General features: G+C 44.8%; 1 protein-coding gene across 1 annotated transcript; it reads right to left on the bottom strand.

Annotated features, from left to right (window-relative positions):
• Positions 1-2,438: 2,438 nt before the first annotated feature.
• On the bottom strand, positions 2,439-18,567 carry PARD6B (par-6 family cell polarity regulator beta). The gene is made up of 3 exons (XM_083873498.1): positions 18,461-18,567; positions 13,602-13,824; positions 2,439-6,938 (listed from the first exon to the last, which is right to left on the bottom strand). The coding sequence occupies exons 1-3, from the start codon at positions 18,524-18,526 to the stop codon at positions 6,109-6,111; spliced, it is 1,119 nt and encodes a 372-aa protein (XP_083729624.1). The 5' UTR covers positions 18,527-18,567; the 3' UTR covers positions 2,439-6,108.
• Between the last annotated feature and the right edge of the window lie 693 nt (positions 18,568-19,260).

Here is a 19,260-nt window from a genome sequence, read left to right as displayed (position 1 = left end):
CCCGGTACATCCCGAGCGCTCCCGGTACATCCCGAGGGTTCCCAGTGCATCCTCAGCGTTCCTGACGCATCCCGAGCGCCTCCGGCGGGGGCTGCTCCAGCCTCGGCATCCCGAGTGCTCTCCCGGTACATCCCGAGCGCTCCCGGTACATCCCGAGCGCTCCCGGTACATCCCAAAGGCTCCCGGTGCATCCCGAGCGCTCCCGGGGCGCTCCGGGCCGGGCGCGGTCCCGGCGGTGCGGGGCGGGGGAGGGAGCGGGAGCGGGGCGGGCTCGGCCCCGGGTTTAGTCCCCGGGACATTAAAGGGCGGCAGGAGAAAACGCAGCTCTGAGGCGCTCGGAGTTTCTGTGTCCCCGTTTGTGGGTATTGAAGGGATTTCAGGTTAGAGACGTGCCCAGGTCCTGCCCTTACCCCCGTCCTCCTCCTTTCTTTCTGCATCCCTTTCTACACTACAGAGATCCCGTTATTAACCACCTGAAGCATATTTGAATGAGAGTTAATAGCATTTCGATGTTTAATAAAAGCCAAATGGTCTTCTGCAAGTAGTTTTTTGTTTTTTCTCTAAGTTCTAGCTCACTTATAAACCCATGAGTTTGCAAAAATACATCTGCATTTCTCACTTTGCTGCACAGGACATCTGTGCCAAACCAACACACACACACCTCCTTAAACATACCAGCACAGAGCCTGAAACAAGCCTCTCACTGATGAAATGCGAGGTATTTCCTTATGCTATCAGGTAATAAAATAGTTCAATAGAAAGGAATGTTAATTGGAAATACAGGAAATGATATCTCATTAGCAACACTCCTGAACTATTAGAACTGCTGGTTTAATAGCACAGCACTTCTTTAATCGCTTTGTGCTCCGTGGCTCTAAAGCATTTTTAAATCAAGCACGCGACATTAAGTCCCCAGAGGCAAATTTATCTGCTGTGTGAGAGGAAAAAGTACACAAGTGATCTGTCAGAGCTGCACAAGGAGTCTGAATTCCTACCTCTTGGCTGCAGCCTCGCCTCCCCAAGGACCAGCTGTGCCATTTATTGCATATTTCTACAGCATCCAAGAATTCTGTTACCCTCCAACACGTCCCTCGTGTTAGCTTTGGAAGCCACTTATGAGGCTACCTTAAAGCTGATTTTTCCTCTCTACATGCAACTACATCCCATATCCGAGTGTGACACTTGTATTGCAAGGAACGTGTGCTCAGAAGACTTCTGGAAAGTCTGTAACTAGAATGCCACAGATAATTTGAAGATATCAAAAAAGCTTTAAAGGAGTATTTAGCACTAGTCTGAATCCTTCTCCTGTTGGTATACTGAGGGACAGTAGGATTTTCACTTGATTACTTATGAAAATGCTGTATCTGTAAGCATATATGAATTTTCAATTTCATAAAATAACCCGAGTCCTAATGCCTTGTTAAGAGCTCATCACCTTGAGCAAAGTTAAAATGCTGCCGGGTTTAAAGGACAGCTGCAGTTAACAGCCGCATTCCTTCCTCAAGGAGGCAGCACTAGGGAGAGTTAGTCTCTCTAAGGAAGTTTCTCAGTTTCAAGCACACTGTAGGTATGAGAGCTTTGCAGAAGCGGCGTTGCTGAGCTGTGAGTGCACTCGAGGCTCATTCCCTGGCAGTGCCCAGGTCAGCTCCTCTGCAGAGCCGGCCCTATCATCAGCCTCACTCCATCCTCACTGAGGCGTTCTCAGGGACAATTCCTCAGTCTCTGCTCCTGCTGCCCCAGAGGGTGACCCCAGGGCCGTGCCCGAGCCAGGGAACACTGCAGAGAGCTCCCAGCATCCCAGGAATGCCACTGTGACCCCGGCATTCCTTCCTGGTGTCCTGTGCAAAGAGAGAACTCCCCCAGCCCCAAGGCACTCCTGCTGCAGTGCCCAGGGCAGCAGCCTGGGCTCCTTGGGCTGGATTCTGGTCACTGCTGACCCCAGCCCTGCTGTCTCCTCCCCAAGGCTCCTGAGCACACAAATAAACCCAGGGAGGAGCAGAGCAGAACTCTGTGCTCAGCCCCAAAGCAGCAGAAACAAAAGCCACACGCAAAGGGCTGAGCACAGCCCGATTCTCCTCCCTGGGTAAATGTTTGCAAGGGCTGCCGAGGCAAAAGAGGTGGGAAAAAACATTTGCAAGGGAAAATGGGTTCGGGTTTGAGCTGTCCCATGGATATTTCCAGAGACACTCGAGCAGCAGTGACACTGTCCCCAGCAGCACCTGGCACAGGTGACAACAGGAGGGACCCAAACCTGTCCCTCGGTGGAGCTGCAGCAGTGACCCCTGCACTGCCTGAGGACTTTTAAAGATGTTTTAAAAACTTCTATTCTTAGTCTCATGTGAAGGGTGAGAAAAAAGATGCACTCTTCCTAATTTCGATTTATCTGACAAAGTAATTGAGAAAAAAAAAAGCCATCCCATTTTATTTCTATATCCATTTATTATTTTGGTCTGTAAAAATATAAGACTAATATACAACTACATCTAGCTTGATTTTTGTAAAATCAATCTTCATTCGGTGAGATACCAATGTACATTATACATTAAAGTTGTAAGAAAAATACTGATATTTGACATTTTAAACAAGTTCATTCATGTAAAAATCACATTGCAAGTAAAATTTAATTAGAAAATACATAATATTCACAAAAATACACATGTTAAAGACAGCTTGTGAGAACATTGTCCTAAATTTAATTCAGGTGTGGAAAAAAACCATATGATTCACAGTTAGGCTTGACTTCTCCAGTACCATAGCAGAACTTTAAAGTAAATGCATCTTAATTCTATTAAGAATTTGTTCTTCTTCCTATTAAGGTGCACTTAGATCTCCCGGTCACCAGGGAGGAATAACTTGTCCCCCTCTGTATACAACATATAACACTAGTCAAAGGAATTGTAGTTTTTCATTCCATTCTCAAATAATTTGGGTATTTCATAAATTATAATTTATAAAATCTGGATTGAAAATACAATTTACACACACAGGATACTTTAATACACAGATTACATCAATAGCAGCGTAATATTGTCAATCATGCGCAGCATCCTCACTATCACTTCTGGATTTTTTTTTTTTTTTACTCCTTTTTTTTTAGCTATAGATAAAATCTATATAAAACAGTCAAGCCTTTAAGTATCGTCTTCCAGGGAGAAAACAGTATAGATGTTAAAAATTGAGGAGGTAGTGAATGAAAGGCTAACAATATCAGCATATTTTAAAAAACCTTATACTGAACCCCAGTATCATTTATATATATATATATATATAAAAAATTAAATTTAGCCACTCATAATCAACCATCGATCATCCTGAAGTAGCAATTTAAAAATCTCTTGTAATTAACAGTGTATGTATTAGTAAGATATGGAAGAACTTTAGAAACTTTATGGTAACTGCAGCATTAAGCAATTACATGCTGTGCAGTCTGTCATTGTAACTGTAGATACACATTTTTAAGATTTATTCTTTAAAGTTCTTATCAAGTCCCAAATGCTTAAGTTTTACTACATGCCACCAAATCTCTGTGAAACAGAACATGATCTATGTCAAAAAGAACATTATCTCACGTTTAGATTACTCAGTTTGCAGGAAAGGTCCTAAGAGATGAAGTCTCATGCAGTTTAGAGTAGGACCCCAGTTAAATTTCTACAAATCCTTAATACTGGCATAAATATTATCCAAATTACCCCTGCCCGGGGCTGGGACCTGCCCAGGCTCCTGGCCAGACCAGCCCTCCCAGGCAAGTCCATCCTCCCAGCTGTGACCAGAGCTGCAAAACCCTCAGGGAGCACACCAGCCCCAGAGAGGATTTGCAGGGAATGAAAACGTTCCACCTGCATCAAGTGCACTCCCAGCTCATTCTCTGTACCTGTGGGTCTCTCTTCTCCTCCCATCCAAGTGCCTTTACTCCTTCCATTATTCACAATACATTCAAGTAAACCAAAGGCACACAAGTGCAAACTAGCAGAATAATGAGTCTCACCCTCCACTGGTGATTTCATACGGGAAGGAAAAGTCTTTTGACGAAGGAAAATAAAAAAAAGATATTTTCAAAAGTAAACAATCTTCCCTAAAGAAAGGAAGTGTAGAGCAGCGCTGAGAGAAAACACACACAGGTAAAGTCTCCGTGTTGCAGAATGAACATTTCTTTTGCTCATTTCACACTAAGTGGATGTAGTTACTTCATTTTTAGTGATTATTTGCAAAACAAGTGAAACACTTGAAAGATGTTGCTCTTGTAAAGGATTCCAGGGCTCTCCACACACACACACACATTAAGAAACCATAAATAAGTGTGACAGAAGAGCCCCTCACCTGTATTTGCAGAGCACCAGGGCCTGCTGTGCCTGTTCTCCACAAATCCTAAGGGGGATTGATGCCTCTCTTGGCATCTTGGACTCCAATGGCATTGGAGGTTTGACAAAACTGCTGCTGATCAGAGACTAATTTCAAATGTGCACTCTGGAGCATCAAACAGCAGGGATTTGTTTCTGCAGCAGTGTTTGCATCATCACAAAAACCTGAAACAAACACAGGTTTAGCCTCTGATGACTTTTACAGATGCTCTATCATTGAACTTAGAGTTGGTCTCCTGTTAGTAAAGTTACCAGAGGTAGATTTTCCTCAACTAGACTGAGGGGAAAAAAAGAAAGGGGTCAGTCTCCCTTCCCAGTCATCACATCTCCCAGAGGGTGAACACTCTCCCCCAGCAGGTCCCTGCTGCTCTGGGGAGCACAGGACAGAACTGGCAGCACCTTTCTCTTGACAGGGACCATGGGGAGACCCTTCTCCCCAACCCTGTCAGTCCCCAGCTCGTTTTCCAGCCACAACTTCTGTTCCCATAGGAGGGTCAGGATGGGAACCAAAGGGGTAAAGCAGGAGATACAAAAAGGGGAAGGATAAAAACACCAGAAACCTCCCCTGCAGCTGTCTCAGTGAGTGCAGTGGGTACACACACACACACACCTTGGCTCTTGCAGCATCAGGACTTGTCATCAGTGTTTTCACACAGAGAAACACTGTGAATATCCACAACACCCAGCCAGGGGCACACAAACAGCTGCAGCTACAGAGCAGCTCCCAATAATGAATAAGTTAATATCACATGGCTCAAACAAGGTGTAGTAAAGCCTCATTCTGATTTAAAACTGGTTTTAATTCCAGGGATTTAACTTAGACTGTTCTAACTTGTTCAGGTTTGAAGAAAGTCACTTTTATATAGTCCAGACTGATTCCAACAAACCTTTTCTAGTAGAAATCTTTACAGTTTCTACTAGGACTGCCATTTTAACAGAGATCACACCATGCTATTTCCATAGCATTAAGTTTACATTTGATTTGTTTGTAATTTACTGGGATCAGTAACTAAATCCAGTGATATTGTCCAACATTGCAAACTAGAATGAGAACAGGCCTTTGATGCATTAGTGTTAAGACTTTCACATTAGAATTTCCAACTCAGAGTCATTAAAGCCAGTCATGGTGCCTGACTAAGGAGCCTGTGGTTGCACATTCACTCCCAAAGGAACAGTGACCTCCAAAGCCCCAGTGCAGGTGCTGCCCACAGAGCCCAGCCAGGCCCAGACCAGCCTCATCTCCTCCCAGTTTCCTCTTGCCCAGAGCCCACACACAGCTCTGCCAGTGAAGCAGCAGTGAGGGGGCTGCAGCAGCTCCATCACACATAAGCAGCACTTCAGAGGAACATGAAACCACAGTCCATGAGATGCTCAGCCTCACGTAAGGAAGTTTACTTCTACAGGACCAGTAGTATGTGGCATTAAAAAAATTAATAAAAATCAAGTACCTTTAAAAGAAAGCTCACAGCCATCTCTTATAGCTATCCTTCATTTTCAATTTAAATTTTCCTCATTCAATTTCAGCTATTTATCAATTATCATCCAGCTTTGTGAATTATTTACATGGAAGTGCAGAATTAATGAAGTTAGTCAACTTATGTAATTTTGAATTTTTTTGTATATACTTTTTTGCCTCCTTTTAATCTAACTGCAGTGCTTGGTAGATGGAGAGGTATAAAATGTGTTACATATTAAGCCAAATTAAAACATGTATGGCATCCTTACTTATACCAAGTACACCAACGTCATTTCATAGTGTTATTATAGTTCCATCTTCTTCTAAGGACTTAGGCCCTGGCTCTGGTACTTCATACTCCATGCTAATGCTGCCTGCTGAGTGATTCAAGTTCACCTCACTGGAAGGAAGGAATCCATTCTGCGTGGACTCGTGGAGGAGTTCAATTTGTGACAAGGATTCTATGCTTTCGCTGGTAGGCGCCGCTTTTGGGATCTGCTGCGGCTCTCCACTGTCTTCAATAATAATGTCCTCCTCATCGCTCTCCTCCTCTCCTTGCAGCACACCCCCCAGGAGGTTTGGAGTGCTGCTGGGAAGGCTGGACTCTGTGGACTGGCCGGAGCTGCCCGAAGTCCGACTGTTCCTCACCACGTTGTTCCTCTGGTTGGCGGGCCTGACCGTGATGATCAGGTTGCGGCTGTTGGCGATCATCATGTCCGTAACCTGATCCAGGCTTTTCCCCGACACCTCGATGCCGTTCACCTCCAGCACCTCGTCGTTGACGGCCAGCAGCCCCGTGCTCTGGGCCAGCCCCCCGGGGACCAGCCTGGAGATGAAGATGCCCGGCACCTTCTCCAGGCCGTGCGGGGTGACCCTGACGCTGGAGCCGTCGCGGATGTAGAAGCCCAGGGGTTTGTCGGTGCCGTACTTGTAGAGCCGCACCCTGCGGTGGGTCTCGGGCAGGATATCCACGTCGATGATGGACGACACGGGCCTGAAGTCCTGGGGCATGCTGATCACAATGTGGGGCTTCTTCTTGTGGTTATCTGGGCGTAGCACGTTGGACAGGACGTTCTTCTTCCTCGTCATGGTGTCGGTCCCGAAGGCACTGTAGTCTGCGTCCTCTGTAAGACAGAGCACACGGGGATTAGAGCCTGCAGACACGGCCAGCTCAGGCTGCTGCCAGGGGAAAACTGCTCCTCTGGAAGGTGCCAGCCAGCCTTACTATCATAGAAACCTTTCTCTCTACTCTTGAAACAAAAGAATTAATGTTATGAGATTCAGAGTTTGGAATACTTTTGGTTTTCTTCTACCGAAGGAAAGAGGGTGCACAAAAGGAATTAAAGCAAGTTGGCAGCAGCAGACACAAAGAGCTACAGCTGCCTGAGAAAGGGTAGAATGGAAAGAGTGAGTACATTCCTAGAAACATTTTAATTTTATTCAGAGTAATTCCACTTGCTAGTTTTCTCTCCTCAGGTTTCAGATCATTGGAAAAGAAAGAATGAAAAAGGGAAAGCAGCCAGTGTGCCTATTATTGCCTGGTTACTGGGAGCCAGCCAAGTGACCTGGATTCAAACTCCAGAAAGCTTATTCCATTCTGCACTCCTCCCTGCCCCCACGCCATGTAGGTAAAATGGCTGTGGAGCACAAACAAAGAGACCTCCACACAAATACTTCAAGCAAAACTGTTCATGCAAGCAATGCTGCAACTGCCACAACTTGATACAGGAATAGGCAAATGGCTCAGAGCTTAAAAAAAAACAAACCCAAGAGAAAACATGTTAGTCCTACAACTACTTGTAAGGGATGAAAAAACATGTTCTGTGGAAGCAACATTGATTTCTGAAAGGTTTATTTACCAAAGGTTCCATTTTTCTTTTTAATACGCAATAACTCACCAAAAGGGATGAACCCAAACCCATTCAGATCTGAGCTTCCTCAGATTTGCACTGGTACTTACTGCACACATCTTTGTTCTACAGGGGAAAAGTCCCAATCATCATGCAGAACTGGACTGCACTAACCCCAGCGCCCAGAGGAGTTGGGATTTCTTTCTATTATCCCCTTGAGATGCCATTGGGACAGCCAAGAAAGTGGAAGAATGGCTATACATTTCACTCTGTGGACTGGGCTGACTGTGGCAGGGCTGCCCTGGTGGCATTTCAGGACAGCTGCCAACTGCTGAGGAAATCAATGAGTGCACTTGTTTCTCAGGCTGAGATAGACAGACATGAACCAGGAGATTTGGACTCCTCAGATGCTTTAGGGAAAATAGAACAGAGAAAGGATCCCTGGAGCAACAGGCTCCATTAACAGCAATCCTCCCTTCCCAGCCTTTGGGGCTGCTGAAAACAACAACAGTCCTTTGGCTGCTCTAAGAAGGCAGCAGCCTTGGACCTGGGACTCTGAAAGATAAAGGACAAGAGGAAAAGAAACAAATTTAAATTAGCTCACAAAAAAAACCTCAAAGGGATTTATTGTCAGCTCCTGGCTTGTGTGTACACAATAGTTCATCAGCACGTTTTAGAAAAAATGTGTCCTGATAATGGCCTCATTTACATTTCTTTTTTATTTCCTTTGTTTCAAAAAGATAATTACACCATAAGGAAGGCTAAGCTCTTGCTTAGCTGTTTGCTAAACACAGAGCATCTTTGCACTGATGTTTACAGCTAAAGTCGTTCAACAATTTAATTCACACTATCAGGAGTTATTTCTGCAGATACCTGATTGACACAGCCTTGCTGTATAGTCTGAAGTTACTTCTGTAGCAATCTCAGTTACTTTGTAATTGAAAATTTAATTAATAAATGTTAGATCTTAACGTCAAGCACAAAGGCTTTAGAAATAGCCTAAAATCTGATTTTCACATGTCTAAGAGTGTTGAAGAGCTGGTGCATTAAAAAATAATTCCACCTCCCCAGCCAAAGCATTTTAAGAGGTGAGCTGTGTCTGAAGTGAAACACCTACAAAAACACAAACTCAGCCTTTTCTCTAGAAGGCCCTTTGGGATGTCTGACTAAGATCAGCTGGTTGAACCCCTGCACTCCACTGCTGACAACCAACATGCTGACTGACTTTTCAGACGACACGGAGCAATTCTTTTCATGTTTGCTAAAAATCTACATCAAAGAAAAAAGTGAGAGAAGTTTTGCCCCTTATCTCTCCTGACAACCCACCCAACCAGTTTCCAGTTAGACATCTGCTGTTTCATTGAGAGGATTTTTGCAATTCAATGAGGTGCAATAACCTCTCTTTTTTTTTTATTTAGAACTATGATTGTTTACAAAACAACCTGGAAAGGACAATTGTGAAATCAGATCCTAGACAAGTCCTGCCTGAAATACCTTTTGCTGCTTTAAACACAAGGTAACACTTGCACTCAATTCCTGCTGAAGTGCAAGTTGCTGATGACAGGTCCCAACAGACCAGTGCCAGTCAAGCACTCGGGTCCTGCTGCTTTTACTACAACAGAAAGCTGGATTTTTTTTTCCCCTGGTTTAGAAAAAATACGAGAAAACAGGACAGCAAAGCTTTGTCAGGACTGATTTTCTCACGAGTGCTCCCCCATGTGCATTGCAACATTAAAAGGTATTCAATTGATGGGGTTCTTGTTAAATTCCAAGTGCACAAATTCAGAGAATCAGACACTCTGTGGTGTTTTACCCATTGTCATATTAAATGTGTAAAGGATTCAATGATCCCGGTTTGCCACAGTGGCTCTAAGGCTCCTTCACCTTCATGGCAGGCCACACACCCTGCACAAGCCTGGCATCAACTGGATATACAAACACACATTTATTACACCCAAGTAGGTCTATCATGGCCTGTAAGTGATCAAAGACAGTTTGTGCTCTTTACACGAGTTAAATTTAGAATTGTTCCCAACTTCCTGCACAGAAAGCACCTCCCAGCCTGCCTTCCCCAGCTATCACCTGGTGACTTCTGTCCAAATCACATTTTTCCAGTTAGCAGAGAAACATGAAAATCAGCTCCAACAGGACTGGCTTGGAAAGAAATATTCTGTAAATATCTGTATGTGAAATAACAGATTCAAAAAGATTTTTTAAACAACAACTAAGAGCAGAAAAACATTGCTTGGAAAAGAGAGGAACTTCAGAAGTCTCATTCAGAAGACGAATACACAATCAGAAATGTTAAATTTAGCTAGTGCTTTTCTTTTTAGTAACTTTCTTAAGTTACAGAAGACATGGCTGGAATAAAAGCATCCCAAAACTGCAAGCCAGATGTCAAAACATTTAAGAAACTCTGACACACCAGAGGAAAAGTTGGGGTTTTTTTTCATTATTTCTGCTCTTAATAGTTTAATAATTCATAACTAGCACGAGCCATAAGGTAGACAGTTAAGGTTAGAGAATTTGTGAGGAAAAATTAGTGAAAGGTTGATAAAGTCATCTCCCCCGATCCCAGCAGAACAGCCCACTCTGGGTAACCTCCCCTCACCGCTAAACAAGTTTCCTAAAGCAAAACTCTCAAGTACAAAGGCATCTTTGTTCTGGCACCTCGCTAATCAGTTTTAAAGCCCCGGCGAAAAATATTTTGGCCTGAAGCCAAAGGACAAGGTGTTAACTCCAGACAGTGAGAGGGAGATCAGATCCTCCACACGGCGCAGGAAGGATTTCTCCCCCCAGCAGGTTTCCAGCTCAAGGTGGCACCAATCTGTACAAACTTATTACATGAAATTGAAAACAAAACCCCACAAATGCCAAATCTGGTTTCAATTTGGTGTTATTGAAGACAGATTTTTGAAATATTTTCCTGATCCGTTTGCAAATCAATGTGGAGTTACCCCTTGAGAATTAAATGTTCAAAGCCCCCAAGTAGAGTTAGTATATTTGAACAGAGATACAATTTAGCATGTTTTAAATGCGACCAAACAAATCTCCTCTTATTTAGTCACAAAATATAACAAAATACGGTTTTAGGAAAGCAGCCTGTGTTTTCAGGGAGAGGCCTCAGAACAGCTAGGCTCCACAAAAAAAAAACCCAACTGCTCTTACTTCTCACCAAAGTAAAGCTGCTCAGTGACAAAGTCTCTCTCAAGAGGCACAAGTGGATTAACCAAAGAATCCACTTCTCACTAAATACAGTCACACACATGCAGAACTTGCAGGAGTTGGATATTGTAATTTAGAATCCTTCCAGGGACTGTTAAGGATATTATAATGAAATGTATCTTGTGTTATCTCTATTGTTCTCCTATTTACAATGCAAAGCTCCCCACATCAAGCTGCCCTTCAGCCTGTGCAGACTGTTCCCCTCCGTTTTCTCTTCACAAGGGTTTTTCTCACAGACACAGTGACTCCCATACATCTGGATTTAATCACAATACATCAGTTTAACCTTTAAATACCAGATGTCAACGGTACCTGTTAATCTGTTAAACTGCAGAATGAAATTCCAGCCAGGAATGTTTTCTGAAAGCTGACGGCCAATCCTGACTTGTGCAGCATCAAGCCCCAGTTTATTTAGATTTAGCACTGGGGCAGTTTATAAAGAATTTTAAAGGAATTTTGTGAAATACAATTAGAGGAGTCTGAGGGGAATAATGTGATTTCATTACAGGATCTCTAGGTTTTCTATTTCATCAATCAAGCCACATAAATGTTCAGAACAAACAGAGCTTTCAGAAATGAGGAGTCAAAATCAAACAGGAGAGAGGAGTTCTTACTCTGGCATAACATTTCCCAAATTCTGGAGTCCCATTATCACAACCATCACATTAATAACAGCAAAACCACCTTGCAGCTCCCATTTTGACCCCTCAAGGTGTTCCTTGGATATGATATAGTAAGAAGTTAATACTATTTACATTAGATTTCACTGCAGTCTGCTCATATCTCGGAGCACAATATTTGCACAAATTACTTTCTAAATAGTTAAGACAATATGATAAAAAATTCATATTTTATAAGGGATCAAAACATTTTCCCTCTTCCCCACAGTGGCTTTTTGTCAAAGATCTTAAATTCCCAACTACTGCTGCTGGGAATATAAAAGAAGTCAAAGTTCCATTACAAAACCCACAAAAATTTTTCAGCTGATACAAGAGAATGCATGAAAGCCACAAGTGGCCTTGCAGGTGGAAAAATAACTTGTGTCACTTATTATAGTTCCAAACTAGCTCAGACCAAGGCACCCCTAACTATGGCAGGTATTTGCTCAGACATTTCTTTTCCATTCCAGAGGCTGCTGCAATCTGTGAATAAACACACTTAAATCACACTGCACAAAATATGAACCATCCCTAACCTCACCAATCCAGCCTTGGTTACAGGCAAATACAATACAGAATAAAGTTATTTCTGTATTTTCCATCAAACAAACATCTACTCTATGTGGCAAAGATGGCAGTTGAAGGCAAAGCCTCAATTTTATCAACATGAAACTCCATTTTATCTACAGAGGTGATCAGTGTGATCACAACTGATTCCCAAAAAGGTGCAGTGGGGATGTGGCTCCAGCCTGGGATCTTTATTCCCTGAACCTCCACGGGCAGGAGGCTCTTGTGTGACACCTGGTACTTTCTACACAGCTTTTCCTGCTCATCAATTCTTGTTCTGACAAACTAAAATGATAAAAGTTCATCATCTTCTACTTTTGGGCATTATATCAACTCCTGGCACCAGAGTAGTGACAAATAATCCACCTGGATCAAATCAAGGTAAATGATGGCAGGAAACTAAAAAAGCTTTACAAATGTAACACTGGGAACAGGCAACATTAGACCTGTCACACCGGGAACAATCTAAAAACATATGGTGTTAAAATATAAACTCAATAATCCCAGTCTGACAAAGTGGCTTATCCCTCCCTGTCATATGGCTACTGTAGGGGATTAGATGGAATCCCAGGCCTTGTCTCCCTCCAGGTTCTGGAAAGAAAATGGTTCATGCCTTTGGCATTTCAGCACAGGCCTCACCAGTCTGCACTAACAACACAAACAAAACAAATGTTTTGCCAGCACTGAGCAGCTGCCACTGTGGTTATGGATATTGGGGTTGTGTCAGGCTCTGGAGGAGTTGTTCACCTCTTGGAGTGGGAGTTGATAAAAGGTTCTGATGCCCAAGAATCCTCTAAGGGAAAGGTGCCTGTCTTAGCAACAACCAGGAACAACACCACAAGAACAAATACAAACTTGTAACTGGGTTTTTTTTTCCCCTCCATGAACCAAAGCAGACAGTAGGAACACACAACCAGAGCAGACAAATTCCTTTCAAAATCAAACCAACAGAGCAAGCAGCCCTCACTCCTGAGCTTTGTTAACTGATATAACCTTGTCAACTGAAAACTTCAAAATGTTTTATTAGGAAAGTGTGGTAAGAGTAGTATATTACAAAGTTAGTCATGAATTTATACTTTAATATTACATTTAATACTTCAGGTAATAACATTTTCAAAATTACTTTCCATCCTTTAATGGTCTCTCTTCTTGTCTGATCAAGATTGGAATTTTAAATGGAAAGTGTCCAACATACAGAGCAGAAAACCTTAGAGGCTAAAAGTTTATTTTTATTTGTTTACATAAAGCCAGAAAGAAACATTAGCTAAAGATTTGACTTTAAATCAACTAAATACAAGCAAAAATCACAAAGTATAAACAGGTTGCCTGAGGAAGCCCTTGCAAGAGAGACAAGTTGTGAATACCTCTCATGACCTGTAATTATTATGGAATTTGACGTGATGAAATAGGACCGAAGGGTTTTTTCCTCCATACATCACATTGCAACTGGACAAACAGATGATTCACATTCTTCAAGTGCTCTTACCTTTTCTCTGAATGAAAATCCTGAGCAGAGGGTTGGCTGTGGAAACTGCCTTGTGATAATTGTCATCGTTGTTGATGGGCAGCAGGTCCCCGTGGATGTCCGTGTACCCCACCAGGACATCGACGTTGGGGATCTTGTGAACGTGCTGCAGCAACCCATAGAACTCCTCAAACTTGCCAGGCTTGGATCTCTCCAGAGAAAACCGTCGAAATTCTGCCCCAAACTGCAACAAAAGATTTCTTACATCATTAACGTGGAAGCGACAGAATTATTTTATGTTAAGCCAGAAATGTTACGGAATTAAAAGCGCGCTAAAAACTCCACAACAAACAATTTTGACATGGTATAAACCAGTCAGTTGGGTTTTTCCCCTGAAGTTAGAACTAGTTTTACCTGGTACAAGGTGTACCTTTGAGCATGCCAAGGCTGTCTCCTTGTTCCATTTAACTGCAGCTCACCAGCACTGAGGTGACAAAGCCGTGCAGAGATTCCTGCAGATTCTCCCAGGGACAGAAGCGAGAGGCAGCACAAACCAGGACTGTGATTAACATCCTGTGGTATGTGACTACCTGGAATTTGGTTCCAAGAACTACCAGTGCCCTTGAGAACAGCGTGCAGAGATTGTTACACAACTCTGCTTCACCCACGCAAGGCTGAGCAGCCTTCACACCCCCAGCCGTTTGGGCAGGAAGTGAAAATGCCACTTGGGATGTGAAGACCACAGAGAAATGTTGCTGCTTTTCAGCACAACCCACGGGCAGCTCTGGGAGCTGATCTCAGGTTTGTTCTGCTCCCACCTAAAGAGAGAGAGAACAGAGACAAGCAGCCACTGCCTCAGAGCATTCACAAGATTTGCCTGCAGGAGCGAGGCTCAAAGCTTGATTGCAAAAGTCTTTTAAATCAGGGTTCTATCCAGGGTATGGATTTTCCAAATCAGGCAAGGTACAGGAAAAAAAAAAAAAAAAAAAAAAAAAAAAAAAAAAAAAAAAAAAAAAATCGGTTACTGACACTTCTTTCAGTGGTAGCATTTGCTTGCAGTCAAAATATCATTCAAGGAAAAATCCAGCTCACAGATCCACTCAAGCTCAGTCTCCCAAATCATCTCTAGAGCAAACACTTATTAAAACACGTTGCTTATTAAGGCAGCGATACAGTGGGGGCAGGCAGGAGACTCAGCTGAGTGCCAAGAAAAGGATGAGCATTTGATGCAGACGAGACGAATTGTGATTTTTACCACACATAGCTAGTTCTGCCTAACAAGGGCAGGACCCAAAGCAAACAGAATATTGCATAAAAATTACTCCAAATCCTCCATATCAGGCACATACACAACATACCAGAGATGTCAAAAGGAATTCGGAGATAGCAGCAGCAGCCAGGTTACAAAAACCAGAACAGATTCTATATGAGTTAAAGGGATAATAAGCCAATAAATTAAAAAAAAACAAAAACAAAAACAAAAACAAAACAAAAAAACCCAAAAAACAACAAAACCTCAGCTGGCTGTTTTTTGTTTGTTTGGTTGTTGTTGTTGTTTTTTTTGTGTGTGTGTGTGAAGCCTATTGCTGACCTACAGTGAAAACACTTTAAATAATTTCTTTAGCAAGTTTAGTTTTAAGCAGAGCAGGAACAAAAGGCTCTTGAGTGCAAGTTTGAGCCTCAGTATCACATCCTTTGGTGGATGTTCCACACAGGACGTGTGGAGGTGCACTTTACCTCACACCTGATTACAATCTTTTTGGACAATAAAAGCCTTGCAGTTCTCTCATACAAACAAAGGACTGGAAATCGGGACACAAGGAGCCCGTTGTTAGCACCATGTTAACTCAAAACAAGCTACACCTTCAACGCCCCACCCTCCTCCCAAAAACTTCAAATAAAGGAATTCTCTGGGAACATTCCTCGCCCTAAAAACGCTGCCATTTCCGTACCATTAACTAATAAGGCAGAAGGGATGATTCATACCTGCTTACAAACAAAAGGCCAGCCCACAGGAGGAACTCCCAGCAGAGTTTAATGGTGACATCAGCGCAGGATTCCATCCTGCCCCAGATCCTTCCCCAGCCGTGCCCGTGCCATCCAAATTATTTGGCTTTCAAGGATTATACGGTTTAAACGTAATTCGGCAATAAAAGTTTAAAAAGCCAACAACCTCACCCCCTCGGGTTGGAATAAATGTAGGATCTTACCACGAGCGAAGGGCCAGATTTTCAAATGTGTGATTTTTATTTATTTTCATGTTATTTTACACATATTTGGCGCAAATACCCAGAGATTCATATTTCCTAACACAGTTTGCTCAATACTATTAAAAAGCAGGTAAAAGACGAGTCCAACTGTGCAATCCCATTGTTTGAACCCCTGAAACGTGCAGTTTGTGTCAGATGCTGCACTCCTTCCCATGAACAGCCCCGCACTCGATGTTCTGGAGGAGATGAGACACTGGGAGAGTAACTTAAGCAGAGCAGGCTCGTTGCCACCTGAGCTCTTTCCAAGCCCGAGCTGTCCCCTGAAACTCCCCCGGGAGAAGGCAGGGGAGCCATGGCAGCACAGCAGGATGCTCACTGAACATTCATTTATGGTTTTTAAGTCCTCTGCTCCATGCCAGTCTCCATCCCTGACACAACACCAGCTGCAGTGACCTTCCCTGCCTTACCAGTTAGTAAGATTTGACTCAGGAAAAAAAAAAAAATCATTCCAAGTCATGAGAAAGGGGGAAAACCCTGAATTTTAATATATAGAGAACTAGAAGCTTATTTTGGGGTTTCCATATCATCACCAGGAAACTCTAGCCTGGGGTATAAAGTTTTATGTTCCATGACAAGAAAATGGGCTGACTGGAATTCAAGGGAATCGCCAGGGCCAGCTCAGAGCAGTTACCCAAACTGAATAAACTAAACCAACAAAAGGACTGTGCTCATAGAACTGCAGCCACAGTTGGGCTGTGCTGGCCCAGCCTTGTCAGCTGAGGCACAATTATTGATCTGGAATATCTAAATAAAGAGCTGCACATCACTGAGCAGCCTTCAAAGGCCGGGCCACTCCACAGGAACGGCTCCCTCCACCTCCCACAAAGGCTTTTCTTCTTTCTCTCCACAATTGCTGGTTTTCATAGAAGGAAAATGACTCCTCTGCGATATTAAATCGAGGTGCTGTTCAATAATGCATTAGCAACAAGTAGTTCTAGGAATGCCTTGAATCCTGCTCCATAATATGCACTTGAGGGACAATCATTATTCATCAGGGCTACACTTCTCTGTACAAACACCAGCACCACATCACATGGCTGACTCCCTGGATATATTTTAAACCAAGGAAAACACACAGCGGGGAAATAGCAAACCTGGAGTTTTGGGCTGAGGAAACAAGAGATTTGGGTTTGCAAGCACACCATACTGATTATTTTCAACCTTGATAAATCACAGACTTCACCATCACAGTACTAAGTTAACTGGTATTGGAAATAACAGCTACCAGATATTCCTGAGCTTGCTGGTTTAGGCCAGATGAAAAATGAACACTTTAAAGAAATCATCCTCATCCAAGCTGTACAGACCAAGCACACACTCTCCAGAAGTTCCAGCACCAGGATGTGTGATCCTTAAAAGCCCACAGAGCTCAAGGTCCTGACTCTGCTGGAACACTTCACCAGCAGGAAAGGAGGGGACAGAGCACGGGCTGCTCCCCACGTTAAAAAACAACCCTAGAGATCCTTGTGTCCACCAATGGAAAACACATTCCCATGTGGATACACTTACAATCTGCCCAGGCTATGAAAAAGGGGCTTTAACTCAACATTTCTTTAACTAATAGTGAGACTCCACCTCATACTGTACATCCAGCAGTCTTACAATTGGAAACTGTTGTAAATAATTCAATATAAAATAAAAATATAAAGCAGAACGAAAAAAAACCACAACCAACCCTAATTTCTCTCAGAATATCAAAGCTTTGCCAGAAAAAACTTTGGCTAAGCAGCAAATAAAAATAAAAAGTATGTGGATAACTGCATGGGAGAATTTCCAGAGCTGGGCAAAGCTGTGAGCAGCTGACAGCGCTGATCTCTGCTGAACACACAGGTACAACACTCCTGAAACCCCGCCAGGGTAAAAGTCTCTCGGGGCCTCTAGGAGAAGGCAAACTCCACTTTCGGATTAACTACCCAGGGCTCAGCTCTACCTCTACTGCGAGCCTGTGCTGTACCCCGCAAAAAGCCGCAGAAAAACATAATCAATGCAGGAAAAAAGGTAACTACAGAAACAAAAAAGGTAACTACAGAAACAGCCACTAACAAACGCACTCACTGCAATTGGGACAAAGAGCGGGTTTTGACGCTTGCGAATGATCACAGAACTGTAAGGGCTGGAAAGGACCTCTGGAGACCATGTAATCCACTCTCCAATATATCTCCAAACACCTCTTTTACCCCAGCGATCTCATGCTTTCCCCATAACACATATTTCTCTGTACGTCTTTTACCCTGTCCAGAAACTAAGGGGCCAACTCCACTTACCTATTTTTGTTGTTGTTTTTTTTTTTTTTTTTTTTTTTTTTTTTTTTTTTTTTTTTTAAAACCACTTCAAAGCCCCGTACATTCGCCGCCCGCAGACAGACAGCGCACCCAGGAGCGGCCCCATCCCGGGCAGCGGGGACAGGTGGGGCGGGAACACCGGGCCGGGCCGAGCCACCGGCCTGCGGAGCGCTCAGGCCCCGGTACCCCGGTGCCCTTTGGCCAGGTGAGTCAGCAGCTGTCCCCATCCCCATCCCCGCAGCGACACCTCGGCCCCACAGCCCCGCAGGGCCGGCCCGCTCTTTCCCCCCCACACCCGCGGCCCTCAGGCGGCGGCGGCAGCTCCCACCTTGCTCTTCACCTCCATAGTGCCCAGGCCGCGGCTGCCCGCGGCCCCGCGCTGAGCCCGGTTCATTCTGGCCGCTCTCAGTCCGCCGGAGCGCTGCGGGACGGGCGGCGCGGCGCGGCGCGGCGCGGCCCAGCCCAGCCCAGCCCAGCCCAGCCAAGAGCCCCCGGCAGCCGCGGCCGCTCCGCCGCCTCCGCCCTGAGCGCGGCCGGGCCGGGGCGGGGCGGGGCCGCGCGGCGCCGGCACCTGCCGGGGAAGGGAAGGGAAGGGAAGGGAAGGGAAGGGGAGCGGGGCGGGGCCGCGCCTGCGCCGCCTCCGCGGGGCCGCGCACGGGCGGGGCGCGCACCTGCCGCCTCAGCCAACGCAAGATGGAGGCGGCGGGGTGGGAGTGGTGTGGGAGCGGTGTGGGGCTCTGTGCTCCCGCCCCCGCAGCAGGTGCGGGATGTGTCTCCGCTGCTGTTATCCCGCAGTGACCGGGGCTGTGCTCTCTCTGTGTCTCCGCTGCCGTTGTCCCGCTATGGCCGGGGCTGTGCGGCTCGGCTCCCGCTGCCTCCTCCTCAGGCAGCTCCCGCCCCGGGGAGCCGCCATGGCGCACCTCCGCATCGTCCCGCGGCCCTCAGGAGCCTCCGTGCCGCTCTCCCGTGCCTCCACAGCCCCGAGGAGCCCACCCTAACCCTAATCCTAACCCTAACCCTCCCACAGCCCTCAGGAGGCTCCATGCCTCGCTCCCGTTCCTCCACAGCCCTGAGGAGTCAACCCTAACCCTGACCTAACCCTAACCTAACTCGTAGCTCTCCCACAGC

The sequence above is a fragment of the Zosterops lateralis genome (assembly GCF_965231275.1).
Source record: "Zosterops lateralis genome assembly, chromosome: 16".
NCBI lineage: Eukaryota > Metazoa > Chordata > Aves > Passeriformes > Zosteropidae > Zosterops > Zosterops lateralis.
Note: the sequence above shows the minus strand (reverse complement) of the source record. Positions and strands in the feature narration are given on the sequence as shown.

Coding starts and splice junctions, on each gene's coding strand:
- PARD6B (XM_083873498.1), bottom strand. CDS start 18,526: ATGAACCGGGCTCAGCGCGGGGCCGCGGGCAGCCGCGGCCTGGGCACT. Junction 13,825..18,460: donor CTATGGAGGTGAAGAGCAAG/GTGGGAGCTGCC, acceptor CTTTTGTTGCAG/TTTGGGGCAGAATTTCGACG. Junction 6,939..13,601: donor GATTTTCATTCAGAGAAAAG/GTAAGAGCACTT, acceptor TCTGTCTTACAG/AGGACGCAGACTACAGTGCC.